The sequence below is a fragment of the Panthera uncia genome (assembly GCF_023721935.1).
Source record: "Panthera uncia isolate 11264 chromosome A1 unlocalized genomic scaffold, Puncia_PCG_1.0 HiC_scaffold_17, whole genome shotgun sequence".
Classification (NCBI taxonomy): Eukaryota; Metazoa; Chordata; class Mammalia; order Carnivora; family Felidae; genus Panthera; species Panthera uncia.
In genome coordinates this window covers 7,924,760-7,950,566 of record NW_026057577.1, presented here as the reverse complement: position 1 = coordinate 7,950,566, position 25,807 = coordinate 7,924,760, and the positions used below count along the sequence as shown (strand labels likewise).

The 25,807-nt window shown below is 41.9% G+C and overlaps 1 protein-coding gene across 1 annotated transcript; it reads left to right on the top strand.

Moving 5' to 3' along the window:
* Positions 1–1,930: 1,930 nt before the first annotated feature.
* On the top strand, positions 1,931–25,044 carry LOC125935372 (zinc finger protein 354B). The gene is made up of 5 exons (XM_049649011.1): positions 1,931–2,113; positions 3,095–3,180; positions 7,546–7,672; positions 8,878–8,973; positions 23,346–25,044. The coding sequence occupies exons 1-5, from the start codon at positions 2,068–2,070 to the stop codon at positions 24,926–24,928; spliced, it is 1,938 nt and encodes a 645-aa protein (XP_049504968.1). The 5' UTR covers positions 1,931–2,067; the 3' UTR covers positions 24,929–25,044.
* The last annotated feature ends 763 nt before the right edge of the window (positions 25,045–25,807 follow it).

Sequence of the window (25,807 nt, the reverse complement as noted above, 5' to 3'; positions counted from 1 at the left end):
TAAACATTAAAATTTTTTTAAATTATTTTTTATAAATTTTATAAATTATATATAAATTATTTTTTAATTAAATTATTGTTGGATTGTATGTTCCAATTGCCTTTCTGGATATTTCACATTTTTAAAAGTATGAAAAATATGACTCTATTTTTGTTTCATACACACAAATGTGTGTAAGCACACACAGTAGCATATATGAATAGACGTAGCGTTTCTTTATTAATATTTCTTCATTCCACATACTATGTGTAAACTTCTTATAATTTTATTTTCAAAATCAGGTAAACAACAAAGAACATCTCTCTTTACAAAACTTGTGATATGCAATATACCAAAATTTTGAAAACTTTTTTTTAAACGTTTAGTTATTTATTTTTGAGAGAGAGAGAAAAAGCATTAGGGGAGGAGGAGCAGAGAGAGAGACAGAGAGACAGAGAATCTCCAACAGGCTCCACACTGATGTGGGGCTCAAACCCAGAAACTGTGAGATCATGAGGTGAACCAGACTTCAGATGTTTAACAGACTAAGCCACCCAGGGCCCCTTGAACATTTCAATATAAAGTACATATACAAGCAATTAAAATTGGAAAATATTTAAATGGTTCGATAAATATGAGATCATATTTAATTTCACAAGTACTCAAAATTAGATATAAAAAATTTGGCTTACTGAATAAACAAAAGCTTTTTCAAAAAAAATGTTAAAAAAAAAAAAACAGAGTAGGCATGGATGCTAGGCACAGCACATATTGTCACCAACTGCTTATGGAAATAAAAACTGTAAAATCTTCCAGGAACGCAACTAGACAATGGGCTTAGAATTCCACCAGTCTTTGATCCAGTAACTCAAGAATTTTAAACTAGGAAAACAATCTTCAAAGATATAGGTACAAGAATATTAATGGAGCAAAAAACTGGAAATAATATAACAATAGGGTTAAATAAATTGAGCTTAGTTCAATACACGTAACTAAAAAATTTAATTAGTCGTAGTGGGATGCGCTGAAGCCATTCAAAATAGTACTGAAGGAGACTATTTATTGGCAAATTCAAATGCTCAAACCACATTCTTAAGCAGGGAAAAACCCAAAAGAGGTTACAATTGCTATCTGCAAGATTCCATTTTGTTAAAAGGAGGTCAGCAGTGATTGAGAGATTAACATGGAGTTTAAAGGGCTGTTAAAAGATGTTCACCAAATCGTTAACCTCTTCTGTGTACTGGCATCAGGTGCAAACCTTCCAAATGGGACATATTCCTAGTACGAAAAAAAGGGAGAAAAGGGAGGGAAGGAAGGAAGGAAGAACGAAAAGATAGCCTTTGACTTCTCTGCACCTAGAATGCCCCTACCCTCCTTCACTGTCCCGGAATCTTCCCTCCATTGCCTCTCCTGGAGGGCTGCCAGAGAAACCCCACTCTTCCAAACCCACCCAGATCCTCCAACCCTGCTTTCCTTTCGCTGTTTTCCATAACGTGTATTTTCTAAAATGTTATATAATTATGTTCATGGCTTTTTGTCTGCTCTGTACCAACTTCCCCAAAAGATCTCGAAAACAATGATCTTTGCTTTGTTCACCAACTGATTTCCAACCAATGGTGTTTGGCACGTAGCAGGTGCTAGATACCATGCGGTTGAATCACTGAAGGGAAAATACGTTTGTTCTCGGCGGTTGTCTACTTGCCTTACTATCATTTACCCAGATGCACAGCTTCAAGGCACCGCCCTTGGCGAACCTACGTTTGCATTCCATGGAACTGGAAGACACAGCTTCGCAGTTCAAGGACTGTGACCCCCGAGCCCGGAAGTGGGATCTGGGCACGTGACAGGCTATCGCGCAGAACTACACTTCCCAGAACGCTTGGGTCCTCGCGTGAACTACATTCCCCAGAGGCCTTAGCGGCCGTCCCTAATTCACCCCCTGCCCCGCCTCTCTGGACACCCGGCTTCGGCAGCAAGCGGCTCCGGGCCTCAGGTCCGCGCAGGCAGAGCCCAGGCATCGCCAGGGGAAGGATTCCGACCCCGGGTTGCTGTCCGCCGAAGCAGCGCTGGAGCCTCAGCCTGCGGCGCATGGCCGGGGAGGCGCGGTGCCCAGAGCCCCCGAGGTCTTGGCGAGGTGAGCGGCGGAGGGTCGGTGGAATGAGGGAGGGAGGACCGGGGCCTCGGGAGGATGCGGCGCCGGGGCGCGGGGCACAGGCCCGAGAGGCACTAGCGGGGTCTTTGTAGTTGTGGGCTGGCCAGGGGCCGGGCATCCCCGATGTGCCCGCCCGGCACCGGCCGTCCCGCGGTCGTGCCCGTGACCGCGGCAGGTCGGACACTTGTCCCCACCGGCCCAGGCCCCCCTCCGCTCCCTCCCAACCGGTTTCCAGAGGCTACCTGCCCAGCTACCGGCTGTCAGCAAACGTGAGGAATTGTGTTTCCGCCCCTCACCGGCGCCACTGCCCTCCGGGCGGCGGGCGCAGAGATGCGTTTTCCGCCAGAAGTGAGTTGTCCGCTTCCCCCCACGGCAGATCCTCGACTGGAACCGAGGTTTTCGGTTTCTGTGCCTGTTCTCAAGATAGCAGCCATAGGAAAACTGATGTCATCCCTTTCCGAAGCAGCTTTCTCCAAAAATCTGGAGATTCCTTGACAGGAGGGGAGTTGGGTGGGGAAAGCTTGAGGTGGAGAAAAGTTGTCCCATGCAGGCAGCGAGGTTGGGGCAGGTGTTCTGGAGGCGCGTGGTATAGATCCCGGTGCACCCTCCCTGGCTGTGTGAACTGGGACGAGGTGCTCCCGCTCTACCCTTGATTTCCTGATCTGTAGAATGGGGGTGCTGACAATGGCATCTGTGCTGCTGGACTAAACCGGTGTTGGCAGTCCCTGGTATGCGGTGAGATTCAGTGAGTCGCTGCGGCTGCTGATAGTCCTACACCCTTTTTCTCTGAGCCAGAGCGACCCGGCACTTCTCTGGTCCTGTCTGCTCACAGCTCCTTACTTCCCTCTCTGAGGGCACATGGGGTCATTCTCAGGTGGTGTGAGGATTTCAGATTTGGTGATTCTGAGGGGGTTTGAAAGCAGAAGGGGCTTCTCCCTCCTGGCTCCCTTTTTCTTCTTTCAGATCTGCCTTCTGGAGACTCCACCCATCCTAAGGGAAGAGCCCAGAAAGAAGATATGGCTATTGGACAGAGGGAAGCAAGGCCTCGGGTGAGTTCATTGCCATCTCAGATCTTAGAGACAGATTGATTGATTGATTAACTTTCCTACTTACCCACCCAGGAACTGAAGTTCCCTACTCAGTATAACCTTCTCCAGGGGTTGGAGCCCAAGCCCTTTTCTCTTTGAAGAGTTGGTCCACCCTGGTGGATGGCAGATTGTGTAGGGAATGCTAACCGCCTACCCGCCATGTCCAGTGTTTCTCTTTTCTTTTCCTAACAGACACTCTTTTATTCATCAATCACAATATACTGATTACTAACTTGACAGGTAGATGTCACATGGGGACAGAACAAACATGCACACTTGGCAGTTCCTTTCTGGCCTTGCTTCCTTGGCTTGCCCTGGTCTCCCTCCCTACCTTTGACTTTTCTTTATGATACCTTTCCTAGGCTCTTCCAGACCAGTGTCTTTTTCTCTCTCTTAACCTTTTGTATCATGTGCCTTGCTTCTGCACTCTCTTGAAAACTGTTCTTGACCTGCCATTTTCATCTTCATGTTGTGGAACGGGGGAGGGACCCCATCCCAGGAGGCCCGTGCATGAACAAGGAATAGCCGTGTTGGAGGGGACACAGTTGGAGAGGTCTCTTGACTGCGAGGGCAGAAAGATGACTCCTCAGGAAGCAGCGGGGAGGATTTCGTGGGGTATCAGTAGTGGAGAGGCATGGTATCCAGGGGCTGACAAGTGGGGCTTTTAAGCCAGACTGCCGGATTTGAACCCATCTCCTTGGTTGTTGTCTCTGGGCCTTGGACAAATAGCTCCATCTCTCTGTGCCTATTTCCACACCTGGAAAGTGGGGATCACAACCATGCCTACCTCATAGGGCAGGTGAGAGGATCACGTGAATTCAAGTGCATGGAAAGTGTTTAGATCGGGCCGGGCCCTCGCAGATGGTCATTGTGTGTCAGCTCTGGGAGCTGATGATGTTACTGCAGTAGTAATATCAGTGCTGACAGATGGGAACTGCCATCCAGTGTTTCCAGGACCCGGGAGATACAGGTCCTTCCATGACTCACCTTCACCTGACAGTAGCAGTTAATGTCCCGTGGGGGGACTTCCTGAGGGCTTTGCCTTTGTTCTTACTCTCCTGCCTGCGCAGCAATTATCATACCCATTTTATTTTATTTATTTATTTATTTATTTTAACGTTTATTTATTTTTGAGACAGAGAGAGACAGAGCATGAACGGGGGAGGGGCAGAGTGAGAGGGAGACACAGAATCGGAAGCAGGCTCCAGGCTCTGAGCCATCAGCCCAGAGCCTTACGCGGGGCTCGAACTCACAGACCGCGAGATTGTGACCTGAGCTGAAGTCGGAGGCTTAACCGACTGAGCCACCCAGGTGCCCCATCATCCCCATTTTACATATGAGGAAATGGAGGCTCAAGGAAGCCCGGTGACCTGATTTCAAACCCAAGTGTGTCTGGCCTCTGGGTTCATGCTCATTACTGTCCAGCCATTCCCCTGGTGCCTCTCTCAGAACTCAGGGCAGACCCAGCCCCCATGTCACCAGCGCCCTTCTCCACTGTGACATTGTGTTTCGGACCCATGAAACTCGCTAGTGTCTGATCTTTGGGCCGAGGCCTGCCATTGCATGTTCCAGCTGCTTTTCTGTAAGGCTTTCCTCTTCCATTCCATTGGAGCCATGTTACTCTCTTGGCCAGAATCTTCTCCATCCCTGCATGTGAGTGAATCCTCGTGGCATTCTCCCTAACCTCACCTGCCACCCTTTTGTCACCTGCACGGGCTTGTGTGTAAAAGTCAGTGACAGGGTGTTTAAGAGCAGAGAGAGAATATACCGAGTGCTGGGTTAAAGGCAGACTTGAATTATTGTCCTGCCTCTGCCACTAAGAAAGTATGTGACCTGGGTCTTGACTGCCCTGGACCTTCTGGTTCTCATCCCTAAAATGAGGATTGAACTGGGAAACGGCATACAGGCCTGTCCAGCTACACAGTTTCCTTTCATTGAGCAAATCATTGCACACGGTTTTCTTCTGGTCTGTCAGTTGGATTGTAAATTCTTATGAGGGCTAAGATTATTTCTATATATCTATATTAACTATTTCTAAGTTACCTTTTTATGCATGTATTGCATGCTCATGTTTAAAATTTCAGAGAATAGGCACGCATGGGTGGCTCAGTCGGTTAAGACTCCAACTTCGGCTCAGGTCATGATCTTGCAGTTTGTGAGTTCAAGCCCCACGTTGGGCTCTGTGTTGACAGCTCAGAGGCTGGAGCCTGCTTTGGATTTTGTGTCCCCCTCTCTCTCTCTGTCCCTCCCCTGCTTGTACGCTCATTTGCACTCTCTTTCTCTCTCTCAAAGATAAATAAACTTTAAAAAAAATAATTAAATTTCAGAAATAAAAAATATATACATAAAGAAGAAAGTGAAATCACTCTTAACGCAGCATCGAGAGATAGTTGCTGTCACCCCTTTGGTATATGTCCATCAGAATCCTTTTCTATTCACTTTTGTGTTTTGTTTATGTATGTATTTATACGTACATAGGTATGCATCTGTTTTACCATTTTAGCTTTTTTATTGTGATAAAATATACATGACATTATCACCTTAGCTTTTTTTGCATGTATAATTCAGTGGCATTAAGTACATTCACATTGTTGTGCGACTATCACCACCATCCATCTCCGTTGTATAGATTATCCCATTTATTTCTTAACCCCTTGAGGTAGACATTGAGAGGCAGTATTGCAGAGTTGTTAAGAATGGAGCCTTGGATGTCCTCCAAATTGCAATTCTACCTCTACCTCTGACCAGCTGTGATACTGTGATTCATAGTATGAAATATATATTTGGTCTTCATTCCTGTTCCTGGCACATAGGAGATTATAAGGGTTTGGAAGCTAAATGATGAATAATAATAGTTGGTTTTTATTCTTGAAATAACTTCAGAGCAACAAAGGTGAAATTGCTGTGTTTTGTTACTCATAACAAGCCATTTCAACCAAGCCAAAGTTGATATGAATGAGGTGACTTTTGAAAAGCCCCTAAGGATCCAGTCCAATCAGGGGAACCAACCTTGATTAGAGGGTTTGATCTTTCAGGCTCTCTACCCCAACCCAGGGCCGTTCATGCCTATGTAATGGCCAGTGATTTGATCCATTGTGCCTATGTAATGAAGCGGCCATAAGAACCCAGAAGGACAGGGTTTGAAGAGCTTCTGGGTTGGTGAACAGTTGTCGGTGGGGAGAGTGGTGCATCCAGGGAGGGCGTGGAAGCTCCACACCCTTCCCACATACCTTTCACCTCTTTCCCGGGTCTGTTCTCAATAATATCCTTTTGGAATAAACCAATAATCTATTAAGTAAATGTTTTCCTGCATTGTGGCACTTTCCCTGCATTTACCACTTGAGCGAGTTAATTAAACCTGAGGAGGGGGGTGGTGGAAACCTGTGCAATTTATAGCCACTTGGTAAGAAGCACAGGTTACCATCTGGACTTGGGATTGGCATCTGAAGTTGAGGCAGTTTTGTGGGACTGAGCCTTAACCTGTGGAATCGGGCTCTCTCTCCAGGTAGATGACATGAGAATGGAATTAAATCGTAAGACACCTAGCTGGTGTCACACAATTGCTTGGCGTGTGGAAAACACACATGTCTGGTGTCAAAAGTAAAGCAGTATTGTAGTATTGAGAGTCGATACACAGGGGGAGTGAGTCTTCCTCTATACCAGCTGTTTGGTTTGGACAAATTTCTTTTTTTTCTTGTGTAAGATGGGGGCAATATAGTACCTATTTTATAGGGTTGTTGTAAAGATAAGTATTTACACTAAAAGTTAATACAAATCTCTTAAGAAGAGCTTGGTCCAAAGAAAGCTTTCAATAAATAATATTGTCCATTATTATTTGTCCATTATTATTGTCCTCTGGCTTCAAGATAGCGTCTCAAGTTAGTTAACCTAACTTAAGCCTGCAGTGATTTTATCAGTAACATCATGATAAACACCTTGGAGGTGCATTTTTGCACACTGTTCATTGTGATGCAAATATAGTAATTGGTAAGTTAAAAGATCCACACATTTTAAGTCTTTAAATATCTATTATCAAATTGTCATCAGAAATGTTATTCTAATTAACATTCCCACTAATGTCCTTAATTCCTCCCCACATCTCCTTACAGTGTTTAACACAGGGACTGGTTAACAATTCATGCTTTCATGAACACTTCAGTATATATTTGTCACTGGCCGATTGTTCATTAAACAAATGACCTGAAACCTTCAGAAACCAGAATAACATCAGAAGCATTCATGGGAGCCCATCTACCCCCCACTGCCACCTTCTTCACTCTGTGTGATGGGAGGTCCTGGGTGAGCTGGGATGGCTTGTCATTACAGGTGTCACTGACATTCGAGGATGTGGCTGTGCTCTTTACACGGGATGAGTGGAGAAAGCTGGGTCCTTCTGAGAGAAACTTGTACCAGGACGTGATGCTGGAGAACTATAGTAACCTGGCCTCATTGGGTAAGGAAATTTTCTCTGTAGATAAAAAAAATTCAGAAATTAGGATAAGTCAACACCTGCTTCCCAGGATAAAAGCCATGGGTCATCAGGAACTTTTAGCTGAATTTTGCCTTAAGACTGTACAAATTATTAATAACTATTTAAAACTTTTTTCCCCTTATAGGCATGGATTTCTCCCATGACAGGACAACTGACATACTTTTATGTTAGAAGTTCCCTCTTGGTTAGGCAACATTTTCCCGCTATAGGAGTTTCTGTGATTTGTTTGCTTGGCTCACAGCAGACAGCATCCATCAACTGTCTTCATTAACCTACCACCGACCTTTCCCAATTCGCTTTTACATCCCAATGAGCATTGTATGATCCATCTTTGAAAGGGAGTCAGATAGTGTTTTCTCGTTTAAAAAAACTAAAAAGAATCTTTTTTAATGTTTATTTGTTCTTGAGAGAGAGAGAGAGAGGCAGAGAGAGAGAGAGAAAGTGAGCAGGGGAGGGGCAGAGAAAAGGGGGACACAGCATCTGAAACTGGCTCCAGGCTCTGAGCTGTCAGCACAGAGCCCTGTGTGGGGCTTGAACTCCAGAACCATGAGATAATGACCTGACGTGAAGTCAGATGCTTAACCTGAGTCACCCAGGCATACCTAAAAACATTTTTTTTAAGTTTATTTATTTATTTCGAGATAGAGATAGAGCGAGTGGAAGAGGGGCAGAGAGAGAGGGACACAGAGAATCCCAAGCAGGCTCCATGCATCAGTGAAGAGCCTGACGTGGAACTCGAACTCACAATCTGTGAGATCATGACCTGAGCTGAAATCAAGAGTTGGATGCTTAACCAACTGAGTTATCCAGGCACCCCTGTGTTTTCTCATTTTAAACAGGGGACTTGGTACCTGTTCACAAATATGTAGTCTGTACATCTAACATAGTCCCTCTTCTGTAGAAAGCCATTGATACTCCATGAATCAAAGCTGCATATTTATCATATTTATCTAACATACAATTATTACATAGGTATGTCCTAAAGGTCACTTGCCTTTTCCCTCATACATGCCCTCACATCATGGGGACACAGCGGGAGCACCCCCAGAATCTCTTTGTACCATCCTCTGAGTTTTCTACATAGATCTGTGATGCTTCTTTGAGTCAAAACAAAGACTTGGGTTTTTTTGTCTTGTTTTATTTTTCTTTTTTTTGTCTATGAGCAGGACTCCTGTTTTCCAAACCAAAAGTGATCTCCCTATTGCAACAAGGAGAAGATCCCTGGAAGGTAGAGAAAGAAAGTCCTGGAGGCCCCTCTCTAGGTGAGTGGCTGGGACGGAGGAGCCCGGGAACCTCTTTGGGCAGCAGTCTGTTTACTAAGTGACGGTGGGGCTTGGAGATGTTGGTTGGGGAAGTTTCTCCGTCCTCAAGAAGTGGTGGGGAGGGGACACTAAGGCCCCAGACAGGAGCCTCCTCTTATTCTGCGGGAATCACTTCCCAAGTGAATCTCTCGGGATCTCCTCTTATTCTTTCCTGTTCTCAGAGGAGGGCGGCACATCAGGTATTCAGTCAGCAAACAGTGTATTTGAAGAGTGGCAAAGAATTCATTCTGATGGAGGCTCAGGGGATGCATGTGAGACCAGGAGCTGAGAAAGGAAAGGGTGTCAGAAAGCTAACAGGGGCCATGTTACAATGTGCTTCAACAAGATTCTTGGAGATGGACTGTCCCATGGAAAGAAAGGATTTTAAGCAGGAGAATGATATGGTCTTGGTGTTTTAGAAAAATTGGCCTAAATCTGAAACAATGTAGAGGTCTTCCAATAAAGGCATGGCTTAAGAAGCTGTGGTAAGTCCCTTGCCCTGGCATGGAGCGCCATGTCAGACAGAAGAGCACGCTGGTGTGGCCAGAGCTCCAGGGCAGGTCACAGAGCATGATGGTGATGTGCCCCCATTTGTGTTTAAGGAAAATTACGTGGCTGTTTGTATGTATAATATGTGTGGAAGTGCAGAGAGAAAGGTTAGGGGACACACCTTAGCTGGTAACAGTAGTCCCACTTGGAATGGAATCGAGAATGGGGGTGGGGGTGGGGATCAAGAATGGGCAGGATGAAAGAGGGCTTTACTTATGTGGAATCTTAATATTTCACAGAGAATACATTCATGGAGTCCTTATGTAATTTGAATTTAATAAGAATGGTCACCTTGGAAGCATTGGTGGGGAATAGATTTAAAATGAGGGAAAATGTGATGTGGAACCTTCTGGAGACACTTAGTCATGTAGGCAAGATGTTTCTAGTGGGCTCCAGGAGGGAAGATGAAGGGTCCCTTTGTTAAGGGTGTAGCTGAGTTCGCTGTGGGATGGGTCTCGCTTGAGGCAGGGTGGAATGCTTCAGTAGAGACACTGGTGGACAGTTGATTGAGGTCTGTGGGGACTCGAAAGGGATGTCAGGGAGCTATGGGTACAAAGGTGGCATCTGAAACCTTGAACTGACCAGGTGAGGGCACAGGGTACAGGACAGAATACTAGGAAACCTCACCATTTACGAGGTGGGTTAGGAAAGAGGAATCTGGCCAAGACTGAGAAGTCATCAGAGGAGAGGAACAGGAGAGGCTGCTGTCATGGAAGTTTGCCACAGATAGCTGATGAATGTTGGGGGGGTGGGGGGTGCTTGGCCTCTGGAGCATCTGGGTTCAAACCCTCACCCATGGCTTTCCTGTCGGTAATAAATGGTGAGTGAGCTTCACCCTAGGCACTGGCAACGTTACATTGACAGAAAGACACAGGTCCCGCTGGCTGCAGGTCCGGGTCAAGTGGGGGCACAAGTGTTCAGGAACTGAGTGCACACAGGGTGTGGAATGACAGCTGGTCAGGCCCCCACTGGAAAGATGCAAAGTGCTGTGAGAGCTTGTGGCCAGAGGGGACAGGCCCAGCAGGAGGGGGGACTGGTGCAGCAAGAGGGAGATGGCTCAGTGGGAGGGGTGGGGTGGGGGGTAGAGCAGGAGGGCAAAGGTGCAGGCGGAGCGTGCCCAGTGGGCAAAGACTTCCTGAGGAGGTGGGATCTGAGGATGCAGAGAAATAGTCCAGGCACAGAAAAGGGCATGTGTGTTTATGTAGAGAAAGGAAGCCAGCAGGTGCTGACAGGAGCTTGGAGAGAGCAGCAGGGACCAGAACCCACTGAGCCAGGGAAGCCCGGACACAGGATTTGGACTGTGTCCAAGAGCCACACACAGTGCGTGAGGAGTCGGAAGTAACTGGCCACGGACCCAGGTTTACCCTCTGCAGAGATCAGCCTGCAGTGGACAGGGAGCCTGTTGGCGTAGAAGTGGGGACTGGTCCCGGCTGTCCTCAGGTCCACACGAGTCAGTGACGGCCCCCCACGCTATGGGCCCCACAGAGGACCCGCAGGATAGGTGGATTCCTTCTCCAAGTCCCCAGGTCAGGGGAGCCTTCTTCCTGCCATAGGTTGAGGTTTTTGATGTGGGAACCACCCTTGTCTGTATTTCTATCTTTTTAACTTTGATTTGGAAGAAGGACACAAATTCTGTGGAAGCTGGTAGAGGCCACCACGAAGTGATCAGAGAATGCAGGCCACCAGGCGGGGTTGAGGAGGGTCCTCAGTCCCACTGTTGGGTGTGAGCCGGGTCTGGCATGGAAGGTCAGAGGAAGAGCAGGGCTCCCTTTGCCCTGACCTCAGGAGCCTCTGATCCATTAATGAATCTGAGTGAAGTGAGTATTCGTTCAGTTAAGGGGAATAGATAGTGTGACTGGAGTCCAAAGCTGTCCTGAGAGGCTCTGGGGCCACCGGGTGGTGGGGTAGGAGTCCAGTCAGCCTCCTCCTCCATTTTGGGGAGACGTCCCTGAGGGTAGACCGTGGGTGGACGTCGGATGGACATAAGGACATCACAGCTGACCAGTATGTGGGTGTCTCTAGATGGGATGAACCCCCTCTCTTCCCTCAGGTGGAAGTCACATGGGCCACCCTGGGAGTCCAGGCATGTGGCTGTGTCTGTCCTGTACCCCTGGGGGGTTGGGGGGCTCCATCTGTCTGGACTGAGGTGACCTCAGAGCAGCTTCCCCTCCCAAGGGCAGCTCACTCCCCTGCGAGCACGGGTGAGGGAGCCGGTGTTCATGGGAGTGCCTCAGCTTATTCACTCTAGACCCAAACCAAAACCTTCCCCTTGGGCAGCCAGTGATGGAAAAGCCCGTGCTCCCGGGGTAGGACTCCTAGAACCTCTAACTACCTCCAAATATCCTCTTTTAAAAAAAATTACTTTTATTTCAATACTATTCACAAATAGGAAAAACAAAACAAAAAAACAAAAACGAACTGTCATCCCAGGTATGTAGGCTTTAACTTGAGAGATGGAAGGAGATGGCACGCAGGGTGTGTGTGTCTTCTGAGTCTATGAGCCTAAACTGTAATCACTGAGGTTGTGCTCTTCTGGAAGAGTTGTAGTAAGGTGATACACATCATGAGTTTGCTTTACACCCAAACTTGGAACTATTCTTGAAATCTAAAATTCAAAAAATGCAGGGAGGGGTACCTGGGTGGTTCAGTGGTTGAGTGACTGGCTCCTGATTTCAGCTCAGGTCCTGATCTGGTGGTTGTGAGATCGAGCCCTGCGTGGGGCTCCTTGCTGAGTATGGAGCCTGCTTGGGATTCTCTCTCTCTCTCTCTCTCTCTCTCTCTCTCTCTCTCTCCCTCTCCCTCTCTCTCCCTCTCTCTCCCTCTCTCTCCCTCTCCCTCCCCTCTCCCTCCCCTCTCCCTCCCCTCTCCCTCCCCTCTCCCTCTCTCCTCTCCCTCTCTCTGCCCCTCCCCTGCTCGCTTTTTCTCAAAATAAATAAATATTTTTAAAAATTCAAGAATGATCTAGGTAAACAATTACCTCCAATGAAAATATGTTCTTCTTTCCCCATCATTTTCTCTTTGTTATTTGAACGCAAGAAGCCTTGTAGGGTGGACTGAACCTCGGCTACGTGGTCAGCCAGGGGGCCACCTGGGAGTTGCCTTCCACCCACCAAGCTGTGCTAGGACTGCCCCTGCACAGGGGGCAGGGGTCTTCTAATTTGCACGAAAGTGCTGCCCTTAGCAGCCTAGTGACCCAGCAGGTGGTGGTTTAAAGAGTGAATCTCTTAAGAGGTAAAAGCAGAGCCCAGGTGCTCCGGAACCGTGTCCAGTATGTTCAGGTCAGTCTTGTCCTTGTCCCTTTCACTTCCCAACAAGACCCCTGCATGGCCCTGCACCTCCCTACTGCCACCAGCATCTGTTCTTGTAGCTGCCAGAATGCTCTATTAAAAGGTAAATCAGGGGGCACCTGGGTGGCTCAGTCGGTTGAGCGGCCGACTTCGGCTCAGGTCATGATCTCGCAGTCCCTGAGTTCGAGCCCCGCGTCGGGCTCTGTGCTGACAGCTCAGAGCCTGGAGCCTGTTTCAGATTCTGTGTCTCCCTCTCTCTGACCCTCCCCCGTTCATGCTCTGTCTCTCTCTGTCTCAAAAATAAATAAACGTTAAAAAAAAAAAATTAAAAAAAAAAGAGGTAAATCAGGTCATCTCACTCCCCTGCGCAAAACTCCAGGCTTCCTTCTTGATGCTTACCTTTCAAAGAGACGGCTCCCAGCCTCTTAAGAGCATCTTTGGGTTATAATGTTCACAGAGGCTTTACAAGATTTATATACATATCCTATCAAAAGCATAGAGAAAGATTTACAAATACAAATTTTCTCAAAGAAATGCTTTAAGAAAAAGGTAAGGACACATGGTTCCCTTTTGAGGTGCTGCCACACTATTTTCCAGAGTGGTCGTACTCCTTGACATTGCCACCAGCTGTGTATGTAGTTAGCTTCCAATTTATCCACAGTGTTGACAAAACTTTCTGTCATCCCCTAATGATTTTTTTATTATGGTACAAATGTAAAATTTACCACGTTAACCATTTTTAAATGTACAGTTTGGTGGCATTAAGTTCATTCACGGTGCTGTGCAACCATCCCCACCATCTAGCTGCAGAAGTTCTTCATAATCCCTTCCTGAATTGTCCCCACTAAACTAATTCCCCATCTACCTCTCTCCTCATCCCCTGCTAATCACTGTTCTATTCTCTGTCTCTCCGTGTTTGACTATTCTAGGAACCTTACAGAATTAGTATCCTGTAACACTTGTCATTTTGTGTCTGGCTTATGTCACTCCACATAATATCTTCAAGGTTAATCCATGTTATAGCATCTGTCAGAACTTCTTTTCTTCTTAAGGCTGAATAATATTCTGTTAATATGGATATACCACATTTTGTTTATCCATTCATCTGTCACTAGAAATTTGAGTGTTTTCCACGTTTGGCTATTGTGAATAACACTACTGTGAACATGGATGTATAGATACCTCTTTCAGTCCTTGCTTTCAGTAATTTTGGGTACATAAGGAGTGGAATTGCTGGATCACACAATTATTCTCCACTTAACTTTCTGAGGCACTGCTGTATTGTTTTCCACCATGGCCCCTTTCATTTTTATTCCCACCAGCAATGTATACGTGTTCCAGTTTCTCCATATCCTTGCCAACATTTATTTTCTGGTTTGTTGTTTTTTAATAATAGCCATACTAATGGGTTTAAAGTGGTATCTGATGGTTTTGATTTGCATTTCCTTACTGATTAGTGATGTTGAGTGTCTTTTCATGTACTTATTGGTCATTGGTATATCTCCCATAGAGAAATGTCTGTTCAAGTCCTTTGCCCATTTTGTTTTTATTTTCTTTCTTTTTTGTAATTCCAGTATAGTTCACATCCTTTGTTGTATTAGTTTGAGGTGTACAATGTAGTGATTCAACAATTCTGTACATTACTCAGTGCTCATCAAAAGTAAGTATAGTCTTTAATCTTCATCACCTATTTCACCCATCCCCCTCACACCTCCCCTCTGGTAACCATGTTTTCTCTACAGTTAAGTCTGTTTTTTGGTTTGCCTCTTTTTTTCTTTGTTCATTTGTTTTGTTTCTTAAATTCCATACATGAGTGAAATTATATGGTATTTGTCTTTCTCTGACTTCTTTCACTTAGTATTATACTTTCTAGCTCCATCTATGTTGTTGCAAATGGCAAAATATCATGCTTTTTTATAGCTGAATAATATCCATTGTATGTATATATATGCCACTTACTCTTTATCTGTTCATCAGTTGGTGGACACTTGCTTTGCCCATTTTTGAGTTGTTTTTTTTTTGTTTGTTTGTTTTTTACTGTTGAGTTGTAGGAGTTCTTTGTATATTCTGGATATTAATCCTTTATCAGATATCAGATTAGCAAATATTTTCTCCCCGTTCTGTATGTTACCTTTTTATTCTGCTGATAGTGTCCTTTGATGCACAAAAGCTTTAATTTTGATGAAGTCCAATTATTTGTGCCCTATCTCAGAAATCATTGCCAAATCTAATATCATGAAGTTTTTGCCCTGTTTTCTTTTAAGAATTGTATAGTTTTAGGTCTTCAAGTGATAGATCCATTTTTGAGTTACTTTTTTGTGTGGAGTTGTTAAGGGCCTAACTTCATTTTTTTGCATGAGGATATCCAGTTTTCCCAGCACCATTTGTTGAAAAGACTGTCTCTTCCTCATTGAATGGTCTTGGCATCCTTGTCAAAATCATTTATCCTATATGTGAGGGCTTATTTCTGGATTTTGTATTCTATTCTATTGGTCTATATGTCTGTCTATGCCAGTACCACACTATTTAAATTACTAATAAGTTTGTAATAAGTTCTGAAATCACTATACTTTTGTAATAAGTTGTGATACTCCCAACTTTGTTCTTCTTTTTCAAGATGATTTTGGCTTTTCAGGGTCCCTTGAGATTCCATATGAAGTTTAGGATGGGTTTTTCTATTTCTGCAGAAAAAAAAATATAGCATTGGAATTTTGATAGGGATAACACTGAATCTGTAGATCACTTCAAGTAGAATTGCTATCTTAATAGTAAGTCTTATAATCCATGAACACCTGGTGTCTTTTCATGTCTTCTTTACTTTCTTTCTGCATTGTTTGTAGTTTTCATTCTGTCACCTCCTTCTTTGAGTTAATTCCTCAGCATTTTATTCTTTTTGATGATATTGTAAATGAAATCATTTTGTCTATTTTCCTTTCACATTGTTCATTGTTAGTGTATAAAAACACAGGTGAGTTTTGTGTTACTACTGCTGCCTTGCTGAATTTGTTTGTTAATTCTAACAGTTTTTGTGTGGAATCTTCAGGATTTTCTACGTATAAGATCATTCCATCCATGAGTGAGATAATTTTATTTCTTCCTTTCCAATTTGGTATCTTTTAATTATTTTTCTTCACTGATTGCTCTGGCTAGAAATTCTAACACTATGTTGAAAAGAAGTGGTAGCAGTGGACATCCTTGCTTCGTTCCTGATCTTAGAGAAAAAGATGAGTTTTTCATATGTGGCCTTTATTACCTTGGGGTAGTTTCCTTCCATTCCCAGTTTGTTGAGTGTATTTTATCACAAAAACGTATTGAATTTTGTTAAATGCTTTTTCTGCATCACTTGAGATGATTGTGTGGTTTTACCCCTTCATTCTGCTAATGTGATACATTACATTGATTGGTTTTCATGTGTTAACCATGCTTGCATTACAAGGATAACTCTCCTTTGGTCCTGGTGTATAATCCTTTTATTATTATCCTGAATTATGTTTGCTAGTATTTTATTGAAGATTTAAAAGTCAGTATTCATGGGGCGCCTGGGTGGCGCAGTCGGTTAAGCGTCCGACTTCAGCCAGGTCACGATCTCACGGTCCGTGAGTTCGAGCCCCGCGTCAGGCTCTGGGCTGATGGCTTGGAGCCTGGAGCCTGTTTCCGATTCTGTGTCTCCCTCTCTCTCTGCCCCTCCCCCGTTCATGCTCTGTCTCTCTCTGTCCCAAAAATAAAAAAAAAAAAAAAAAAAAAAAAAGTCAGTATTCATAAGGAATATTGGTCTTCAGCTTTCTTGTAGTGTTTTTGTTTGACTTTATTATCAGGGCAATGCTGGCTTCATAGAAAAAGTTACAAAGTGGTTCCCTCCTCTTCAGTTTGTTGGAAGAGTTTGAAAAAGATTGGTGTTAGTTCTTTAATATTTGGTAGAATTCACCAGTGGAAACCATCTGGAGCAGGGCTTTCCTTTGTTGGAAGGTTTTTGAATACTGATTCAATCATCTTACTAGTTATCTGTCTATTCAGATTTTCCTCTGAATAGTATAAATTTTCCTCCTAGCACTGCATTCCATAAGTTTTGATAAGTTGTGATTTCATTTTCATTTGTCTGTATTTTTAACTTCCTGTGTGATTTCTTCTTTAACTCATTTCTTTAAGATCGTGTTGTTTAATTTACACATATTTGTGAATTTTCCAGGTTTATTTCTGTTATTGATTTCTAACTTCATCCCATTGTGGTTGAATACCTGTGTGATACCTGTATCTTTAAATCTGTTGAAACTTGGTTTTGGTGTAACATATGGTCTGCTCTGGAGTATGTCTCGTGCATTTGTGAAGAATGCGTATTCTGTTTTTGATGGATAGCACATTTTGTATGTATCCATTAGATCTAGTTGGTTTATTGTATTGTTCCAGTCCTTTATTTGCTTTCTTCTTTTCATCTGGTTTTTCTGTTCCTTATTGAATATGGGGTATTGAAATCTCCAACTACTATTGTATAACGATTTCTCCCTTCAGTTTTGTTAATTTTTCCTTCATGTTTTTTGAGGTGTGTTACTAGGTATGTAAATGCTTACATTGTAATATCTTATTGCTGAATTGAAACTTTTATGAATATACTTTATCCTTCTCTGTCTCTTGTAAGTTTTTTTCTAAACTTTATTTTGTCTGATACTATTATAGCTACTCCCGCTCTCTTTTGGTACTTCCATGTATATGAAGTATCTTTCCATCTTCTCACTTTGAACCTATTTATTTCTTTGGATCTAAAGCAAATCTCTTATTCAAACAAAAAACAAACTCTGAGATACAGAGAACAAACTGTTGCTTGAGGTGGGTGGGAAGAGGGGTGAAATAGATAAAGAGGATCAAGAGTACAATTATCTTATGAGCACCGAGTAATGTGTAGAATTGTTGACTCATTATATTGTACAACTGAAGCTATATGTTAATTCTACTTCAATAAAAAGAAAAAGAAAGAAATGAGCCTTTTAGACAGCATATAGTTAGGTTATGGGTTTTTTTTTCCCCCATTCTGCCAATATCTGTATTTTGAAGTAATTACTGATATGGAGAGACTTACTTCTGCCATTTTGCAGTTTGTTTTCTATATGCCTTATATTGTTTTGTCCCTGGTTTCCTGCATTATTGTCTCCTTTTGTGTTTAGTTAATTTTTTGTAGTGAAACATTTTAATTCTCCAATTTTTAAATATCAATTGTATTTTTTATTACATTGCGATTATGTTTAACATCCTAAACTTATAACACTCTGATTTGAATTTATACCACCTTAAGTACAATAATGTACAAAATCTCTGCTTCTGTACACCTGTATCCTCATCCCCTTTTCAGTTATTGTTATCACAGATTGCATCATTATGCATTGTGTGCCTTAAAAACACAGTCTTGTGTTTAAATACATTTAATTTTTAAATACATTTGTCTTTTAAATCATGTAGAAGATAAAAAGCAGAGTTATAAGCCAACATTACAGTAATACTGGTTATTATATTGACCATGCATTTACCTTTACCAGAGATCTTCATTTTGTATCACTTTGCTTTGCATCCTTTCATTTCAACTTGAAAGACTCCCTTCAATAATTCTTGCAAGGCAGGTCTCAGCATTTGTTTACCTGGGAATATCTTAATTTCTTCATCATCTTTGAAGGGCAGTTTACCAGATGGAGAATTCTCTGTTGAAAGTTTTTTCCCTTTCTTTCAGCACTTCGACTAGATCAGCTCACTACTTTCTGGCCTTTAAAGTGTCTGATGAGAAATTTGATAATCTTATCAAAGATCCCTTGTATGTTATGCGTCTTGCTTCTCTTTTGCTGCTTTCAATATTCTCTTTTTGGCTTTGGGTTTTTGACAGTTTGGTGATAATGTGTCTCAGTGTTGGTCTCTTTGAGTTTATCCTTTTTGGAGTTCATTAAGCTTCACAGATTTGTAGATTCATATCTCACATCAAATTTGGAAAATTTTCAGCCACTGTCTTCAAATGATCTCTCTGCCCCTTTCCTTCTCTTTCCAGGACTTCCGCAAGGCTATTTTGGTCCACCTGAGGGTGTCCCACAGGTCTCTTAGGCTCTGTTCACTTCCTTCAATATTTGTTGTTGTTATTCTTCCTCAGACTCAGTAATTTTTAATGACCTATCCTCAAGCTTGTGGATTCTGCCTGCTCTAATCTGATTTTGAATCTCTCTAGTGAAATTTTCAGTTATTGTACTCTTTGACGCTAGTATTTCTTTTTGGTTTCTTTCTGTGTTTTCTATCTTTTTATTGATATTTTCATTTTTTAAATCATCTTAATGACTTTACCCATATCTTTCCTTAGCTCTTGAAAACTATTTAAAGTTTAAAAGTTTTTGTGTAACATGCCCATCATCATCTCTTCCTCATTGATGTTTTTTGTCTATTTATTTTGTTCCTTTGAGTGAGTCATATCTTATTTTTTTAATGCCTTGTGAGTTTTGTTTGTGTTGAAAATCGGACATTTGAATTTTATAATGTTGTAACTCTAGGAATTAGATTCTCCCCCTTCCCAGAGTGATTTCCTTCTCATACATTTCCTCCTTTTCACAAGGATAGGACTAGCTTAGCTATTTGATAAAGCCTCTTCCAGGCCTGAATCTCCTGACTATGATTTACTGTAGTGTCTGAATACTTTTATGTCACAGTAGCATGGAACATTAGAGAACAGCCTAGATTTTTAGCTGATAGAGAATCAGCTTAAATATCACCAAATTTTAGTTTTAGGAAAAATTGGTTTTATTTCCAGCTTTATTACCATTAGGTATTTGAGCTTGTGTAAATCGCTTAATCTTTGAGTCTAGTTTTCTTAGGAAATGAAAATATTATGCTAAATGATTTCAAAGTTTGCAGCTAGTCCTAGAGTTGTGTATTTGTACAAAATTGAAATATTCTATCGTGCTATTGCTGGGGAATACAACCAACACTTTTGAAGCTACTAATTTTATGTTGAGCTTTAAAGTCCATAATTGTTGTCTTGGAAAATAATATTTGACCTACCGTATGTCCACATAAATTCAAGAAAATCACTTTATAACAGGGAAAAATGGTAGCTGTGTGTGTGTATGTGTGTGTGTATCTTCATATATACAGCTGATTTTTTGTTGTTTTTGTCAGGTGTCTCTGTGCCATGGACCAGCCTGAGATATAAACTAAAGGTTTTCTCATGTCTTTTCTGAGCCTTTGTCTTTCCCTTGGCATGTATGATGACTTTCTAAATTCCCCGTGTATGCAGTTACTTTTGAATTTCCTTATACTTAAATATGTGGTTCCCCAAAGTAGGAAAAAGGTAACATGCAAGTGGGAGAGGGTAGGGGGAAGACAGACATGGGCCCTGAAATTCCCTGGCAGCTGCTTCAGCTAGTGGGGCAACAATGGCAGCTTGCCTTTCTGTCTGTACCTCCATGATCCCAAGCAATAATCCTCAGACAGAACCCAGATCTACAATAATTGGAGAACAAGGTTCTTTTTGTCATCCTGGCTCCTGCAAGCCATCTAAAGAATGCCAGTACAGCTGCCTCTGCCTGCCATGGGGCTGGAGGCTGGGGCATGGTAGCTGCTACTGACTGAAATTAAACTGCAATTTCCTGATCAAGCCTTCCCTTAGAAGCTGCCAGCCTTCAAATAGATTCCATAGTTTCAAAATCCTTCCATCAGTCAGATTCTGCCAGTTCATTCGTTGTCTAGGTAGGGAGGCAGAATCCTAGAGCTTCCTACTCTGTAATCTTCCTTGATTTTTTTTTCCCTCTTTTTTTTAAAGATTTTATTTTTAAGTAACCTCTACACCCAACCTGGGGCTCAAACCTACAACCCGAAGATCAAGAGTCACATGTGCCACCAACTGAGCCAGCCAAGCACCTGCACTTTTCCCTTTTTTAACTCACATTTTACAAGTTTTAGTATTTTCTTTCTTCTTTCTCAAGTAATGTTGAAGATGAGGACTTGGATAGAAATCTCATAGTTATGAAGTTATTTCTTATCATTTGGGGAAGCAATTTTGATAATTTGCTTACACTGAGCTACCATTGTCTTCAGTTATCCAGAAAGCTTTGGTATTTACTATTTATTTTTTTAAGTTTATTTATTTATTTTGAGAGAGAGAGAAAGAAGTGAGTTGGGGGGGGGGGGCAGAGAGAGAGGGAGAGAGAATCCCATGCAAGCTCCGTGCTGTCAGTGGAGAGCCCAACACAGGGCTCAATCTCACGAACCATGACATCATGACCCGAGTCGAAACCAAGAGTTGGATGTTTAACCAACTGAGCTACCCAGGCACCTCAGTATTTACTATTTAAAGATAAGTTTTATAATTCTATAAGTATTCTAATTTTCTACTTAGGAAGTATGTTTTTTAAGTAAAAGTATTTTTTTAAGATCTTGTCTTTTGTATATTGATATTTTTAAATTCAGGTGTGGAACACTGACTTTTAAAATTGCAGGTCTCAGGGTGCCTGGGTGGCTCAGTCGGGTAAGTATCTGACTCTTGGTTTTGGCCCAGGTCATGAGCTCATTTATGGTTCCTGAGTTTGAGCCCCATATTGGGCTCCATGCTGACAGTAAATAAAGTTGCAGGTCTCTTATTAGATATGATCTTTAAGAGGAAAAAGATTAATCTATTCACTCCTATTGCAATAAATAACAGAAAGTGGAAGAAGAGTTAATTTTTAGTTTTATTATGGAAAGTGTAAACATGGGAAGGTAAGAGTGGTAGAAAGGGTAGGTGCTAAAGCACAGGGCAGCCCCACAACAAAGAATTATCTATCCCCAAATGTCATCTGAGGTTGAGAAATCCTGATCTCTACACAGGATTTAAAATATTTTTATGTATTTTCTTTAAAATATCTTTATATTTTTATAACAATAAGTTGGTCCATCCAAGAATAGAAGAGGTCATTCCATTCGTTCAGATGTACTTTAATGTCATTCAAGACTGTTTTCAAATTTTCTTCATAGAAGTTTTTTTACATTTCCTGTAAATTCATTCCTCTAATCCTTTGTTAGGGTCAGTGAAGGTTATTGTCTGTAGCATGTTAATTTTCTATCCTGCTACATCACTGACCAAGTTTTTATTGTTGGTTTTCTGGAGTTAAGTAGATAGAGTATAATATCACCGGCAAATAGGGCTAGTTTATTTCCTCTTTACTCATCCTTGTGCATCTGATTTTTCTTATGTAACTGTATTAATACAATACAATACAACACAATACAATACAATACAATTAAGTGAATACAATAAAGTGAAAATAACGGGCATCCTTGTCTTGTTCTTGATCGCAGTGGAAATGTGTTTCTTCATTAAATAAGATACTGGTAGGGGCGCCTGGGTGGCTCAGTCAGTTAAGCATCCGACTTCGGCTCAGGTCATGATCTCACTATTCGTGAGTTCGAGCCCTGCTTCAGGCTCTGTGCTGAGAGCTCAGAGCCTGGAGTCTGCTTCATATTCTGTGTCTCCCTCTCTCTCTGTCCCTCTCCCACTTGCACTCTGTGTGTCTCTGTCTCAAAAATAAATAAACATTAAAAAAATATTTTTTAAAAAAGATACTGGTTTTAGGAGTAAAATATATGTATTTTAGCATGTTGAGAAAGTATCCCTAAATTCTTATTTTCTTCAATGTTTTTACTACTGAATTTTTTTGAAGGCTTTCTCATTGTCTCTGAATATGCTCATAATTTTCTCCCTTAGGTATATAAATTAAAATATATACCACAGTAAGTGGTATAATAAAGGGAATGGATTGTGAAAGGGTACTGGAGCCTCCAGTGAACCCAGTGCCCACGGCACTGGAGCCTCCAGTGAACCCAGTGCCTGCGGCACACAGGGTACACAGGGTACACAGAGGAGTTAATGCTGGAACTGAGTCTGAAGGCTACAGAAAAGTTTGGAGGGATGACATTCATTCAGCAGTAGAAATAATTGCATTAATGAGAACAATGTCATGGAAATAATGTATAAGTCTGTCATAGGCTTTGGATGCCAGACCACATGTCCTAATCCTCCAATCCTGCCTCTCCATTCATTCTCCTGGTCACTTGTACACTCTCACCTTACTTTTTTTTTTTTTTTTTTAATTTTTTATAATGTTCATTTATTTTTGACAGAGATAGAGAGAGACAGAGCATGAGCATGGGAGGGGCAGAGAGAGAGGGAGACACAGAATCTGAAGCAGGCTCCAGGCTCTGAGCTGTCAGCACAGAGCCCGACACGGGGCTTGAACCCATGAACCATGAGATCATGACCTGAGCCGAATTTGGATGCTTAAGCGACTGAGCCACCCAGGCGCCCCGACTCTCAGCTTCCTTAAATGAGCTTCTTTGATTTTTTTAGTCACCCTTGTCCTTTGCCATCATCCGTTATTATTTATTTTTTTCTCTTGCTAGGAAGCCAGAAAGCAAGCCCTTATTTAGGTATCATTAACATTTATTCTTTGTACACATTAAGTTTCAGCCAGTCATGTGAATCATAAGCACTTTTTTTTCCAGGATATAAGAGCAGTCCTAAAACTACAAAGTCAACTCAAACTCAAGATTCATTATTTCAGGAGCTAATAAGGAAAAGACTCAAAAGGGATGAACCCTGGAATTTCATATCAGAAAAATCCTGTGTATATGAAGACAGATTAAAGAAACAAAAGGACAAAAATGAAAGTTTACAAATAATTTCAATCACCCATACAAAACTCCTCACTGTAGAAAGAAGCCATAAAAATACTGACTTTGGCCAAAATTTCAGCCTGAGATCAGTCTTTGTGAAGCAACAGAGGGTCGCTAGAGAAAAAACACCCTCAAAATATGAAATACAAAGAAATAGCTTCAAGCAGAATTCAAATTTACTTAACCAACCAAAAATCAAGATAGCAGAGAAACGCTATAAATGTAATATATGTGAAAAAGCCTTCATTCACAATTCATCCCTTCGTAAACATCAGAAAAACCACACTGGAGAGAAATTATTTAAATGTAAAGAATGTTTGAAAGCCTTTAGCCAAAGTTCAGCTCTCATTCAACATCAAAGAACTCATACTGGAGAGAAACCCTTTATCTGTAAAGAATGTGGGAAAGCTTTCAGCCATAGTGCGTCCCTTTGTAAACACCTTAGAATCCATACTGTGGAGAAATCCTATAGATGTAAAGAATGTGGTAAATCCTTCAGCAAGAGATCTGGCCTTTTTATACATCAAAAAATCCACGCTCGAGAAAATCCCCATAAATATAATCCGGGTAGGAAGGCATCCGGCCTTCCTGGATGTCAGAGAATTCACCTCAGAAAGAAGTCCTATTTATGCAATGAATGTGGCAACACCTTCAAGTCTAGTTCATCCCTTCGTTATCATCAGAGGATTCACACAGGAGAGAAACCTTTTAAGTGTAGTGAATGCGGGAGAGCCTTCAGTCAGAGCGCATCTCTTATTCAGCATGAAAGAATTCACACTGGAGAAAAGCCCTATCGATGTAACGAATGTGGAAAAGGTTTTACTTCGATTTCCCGACTGAACAGACACCGAATTATTCATACTGGTGAGAAACTGTACAATTGTAATGAATGTGGTAAAGCCTTAAGTTCCCACTCGACGCTGATCATCCATGAAAGAATTCACACTGGAGAGAAACCGTGTAAATGTAAAGTGTGTGGGAAAGCCTTCAGGCAGAGTTCAGCCCTCATTCAACATCAGAGAATGCACACTGGAGAAAGACCCTATAAATGCAACGAGTGTGGGAAAACATTCAGGTGTAACTCATCCCTTAGTAACCACCAGAGAATTCACACAGGAGAGAAACCATATCGATGTCTGGAATGTGGGATATCTTTTGGCCAAAGTGCAGCTCTTATTCAACATCAGAGGATTCATACAGGAGAAAAACCCTTTGAGTGTAACACATGTGGGAAAACTTTCAGACAGAGCTCATCACTTATTGCCCATCAAAGAATTCATACTGGAGAGAAACCCTATGAATGTAATACATGTGGGAAACTTTTCAGCCAGAGGTCATCCCTTACTAATCATTACAAAATCCACATTGAAGAAGATTCCTTGAAAGTAGATTTGCATGTGTGCAAGCCTTAAGCCAAAGCTCATCACAAGATACATATTTGAGACTGATTTAATAAATGTAATGAACATGAGAAAACATAACTATTTTAATTTTGTTTTCATCAGATATTAAATTCTAAGGATAAAAAGCTTTGAGTATGTAATGAGTATATGGAAAACTTTTGTACCTTTCTGTCACTTTTGAAAATATCCCAAGACAAGTAAATCACAGTTGCAAATACTGATTTTAACCACTTGTAAGATAAAAGATGGGGATTTTTCTATCTCTTTATAGAGCATTATACACTATATGTGATAGGTAAACATGAGAAAAATCTGGGGGTAGGAATTCTGGGTTTCTCAAAGACATCCACTGTATGAGCCAGTAGCAAAAGATAATTGGTCTTAAAATATATGCACATGTAGACCAAATAATAGATGAAAAACAAACTGCAAACTACCTCAGTCTCTGGAATTTGCCTTTTGCAAAACTGTTGTCAAACGTTCTGCATGGTTTTCATTAAAAAAGAGAAAGGAAAAAAAAAAAAAACCCTGTTCTCTTACTCCTTTATTCTTCTAGTTATTTCCAAACTACATCTAAGAGTCTCCCCAAATTTTTAAAACAATTTCTTTTTAAAAAATTTTTTTAACATTTATTTATTTTGGAGAGACATGGTCTCTATTTATTTTGGAGAGACCTGTCCATGGAGAGACAGGTCATGAGCAGGAGATGGGCAGAGAGAGAGGAAGACAGAATCTGAAGCAGGCTCCAGGCTTTGAGCTGTCAGCACAGAGCCCAACGCGGGGCTCAAACCCACAAATTGTGAGACTGAGCCAACCAGGTGCCCCTAAAACAATTTCTAATTTTGCTCTCAGAATTACTTCTTAGTCGCCTTGAAGTCATTTATTATT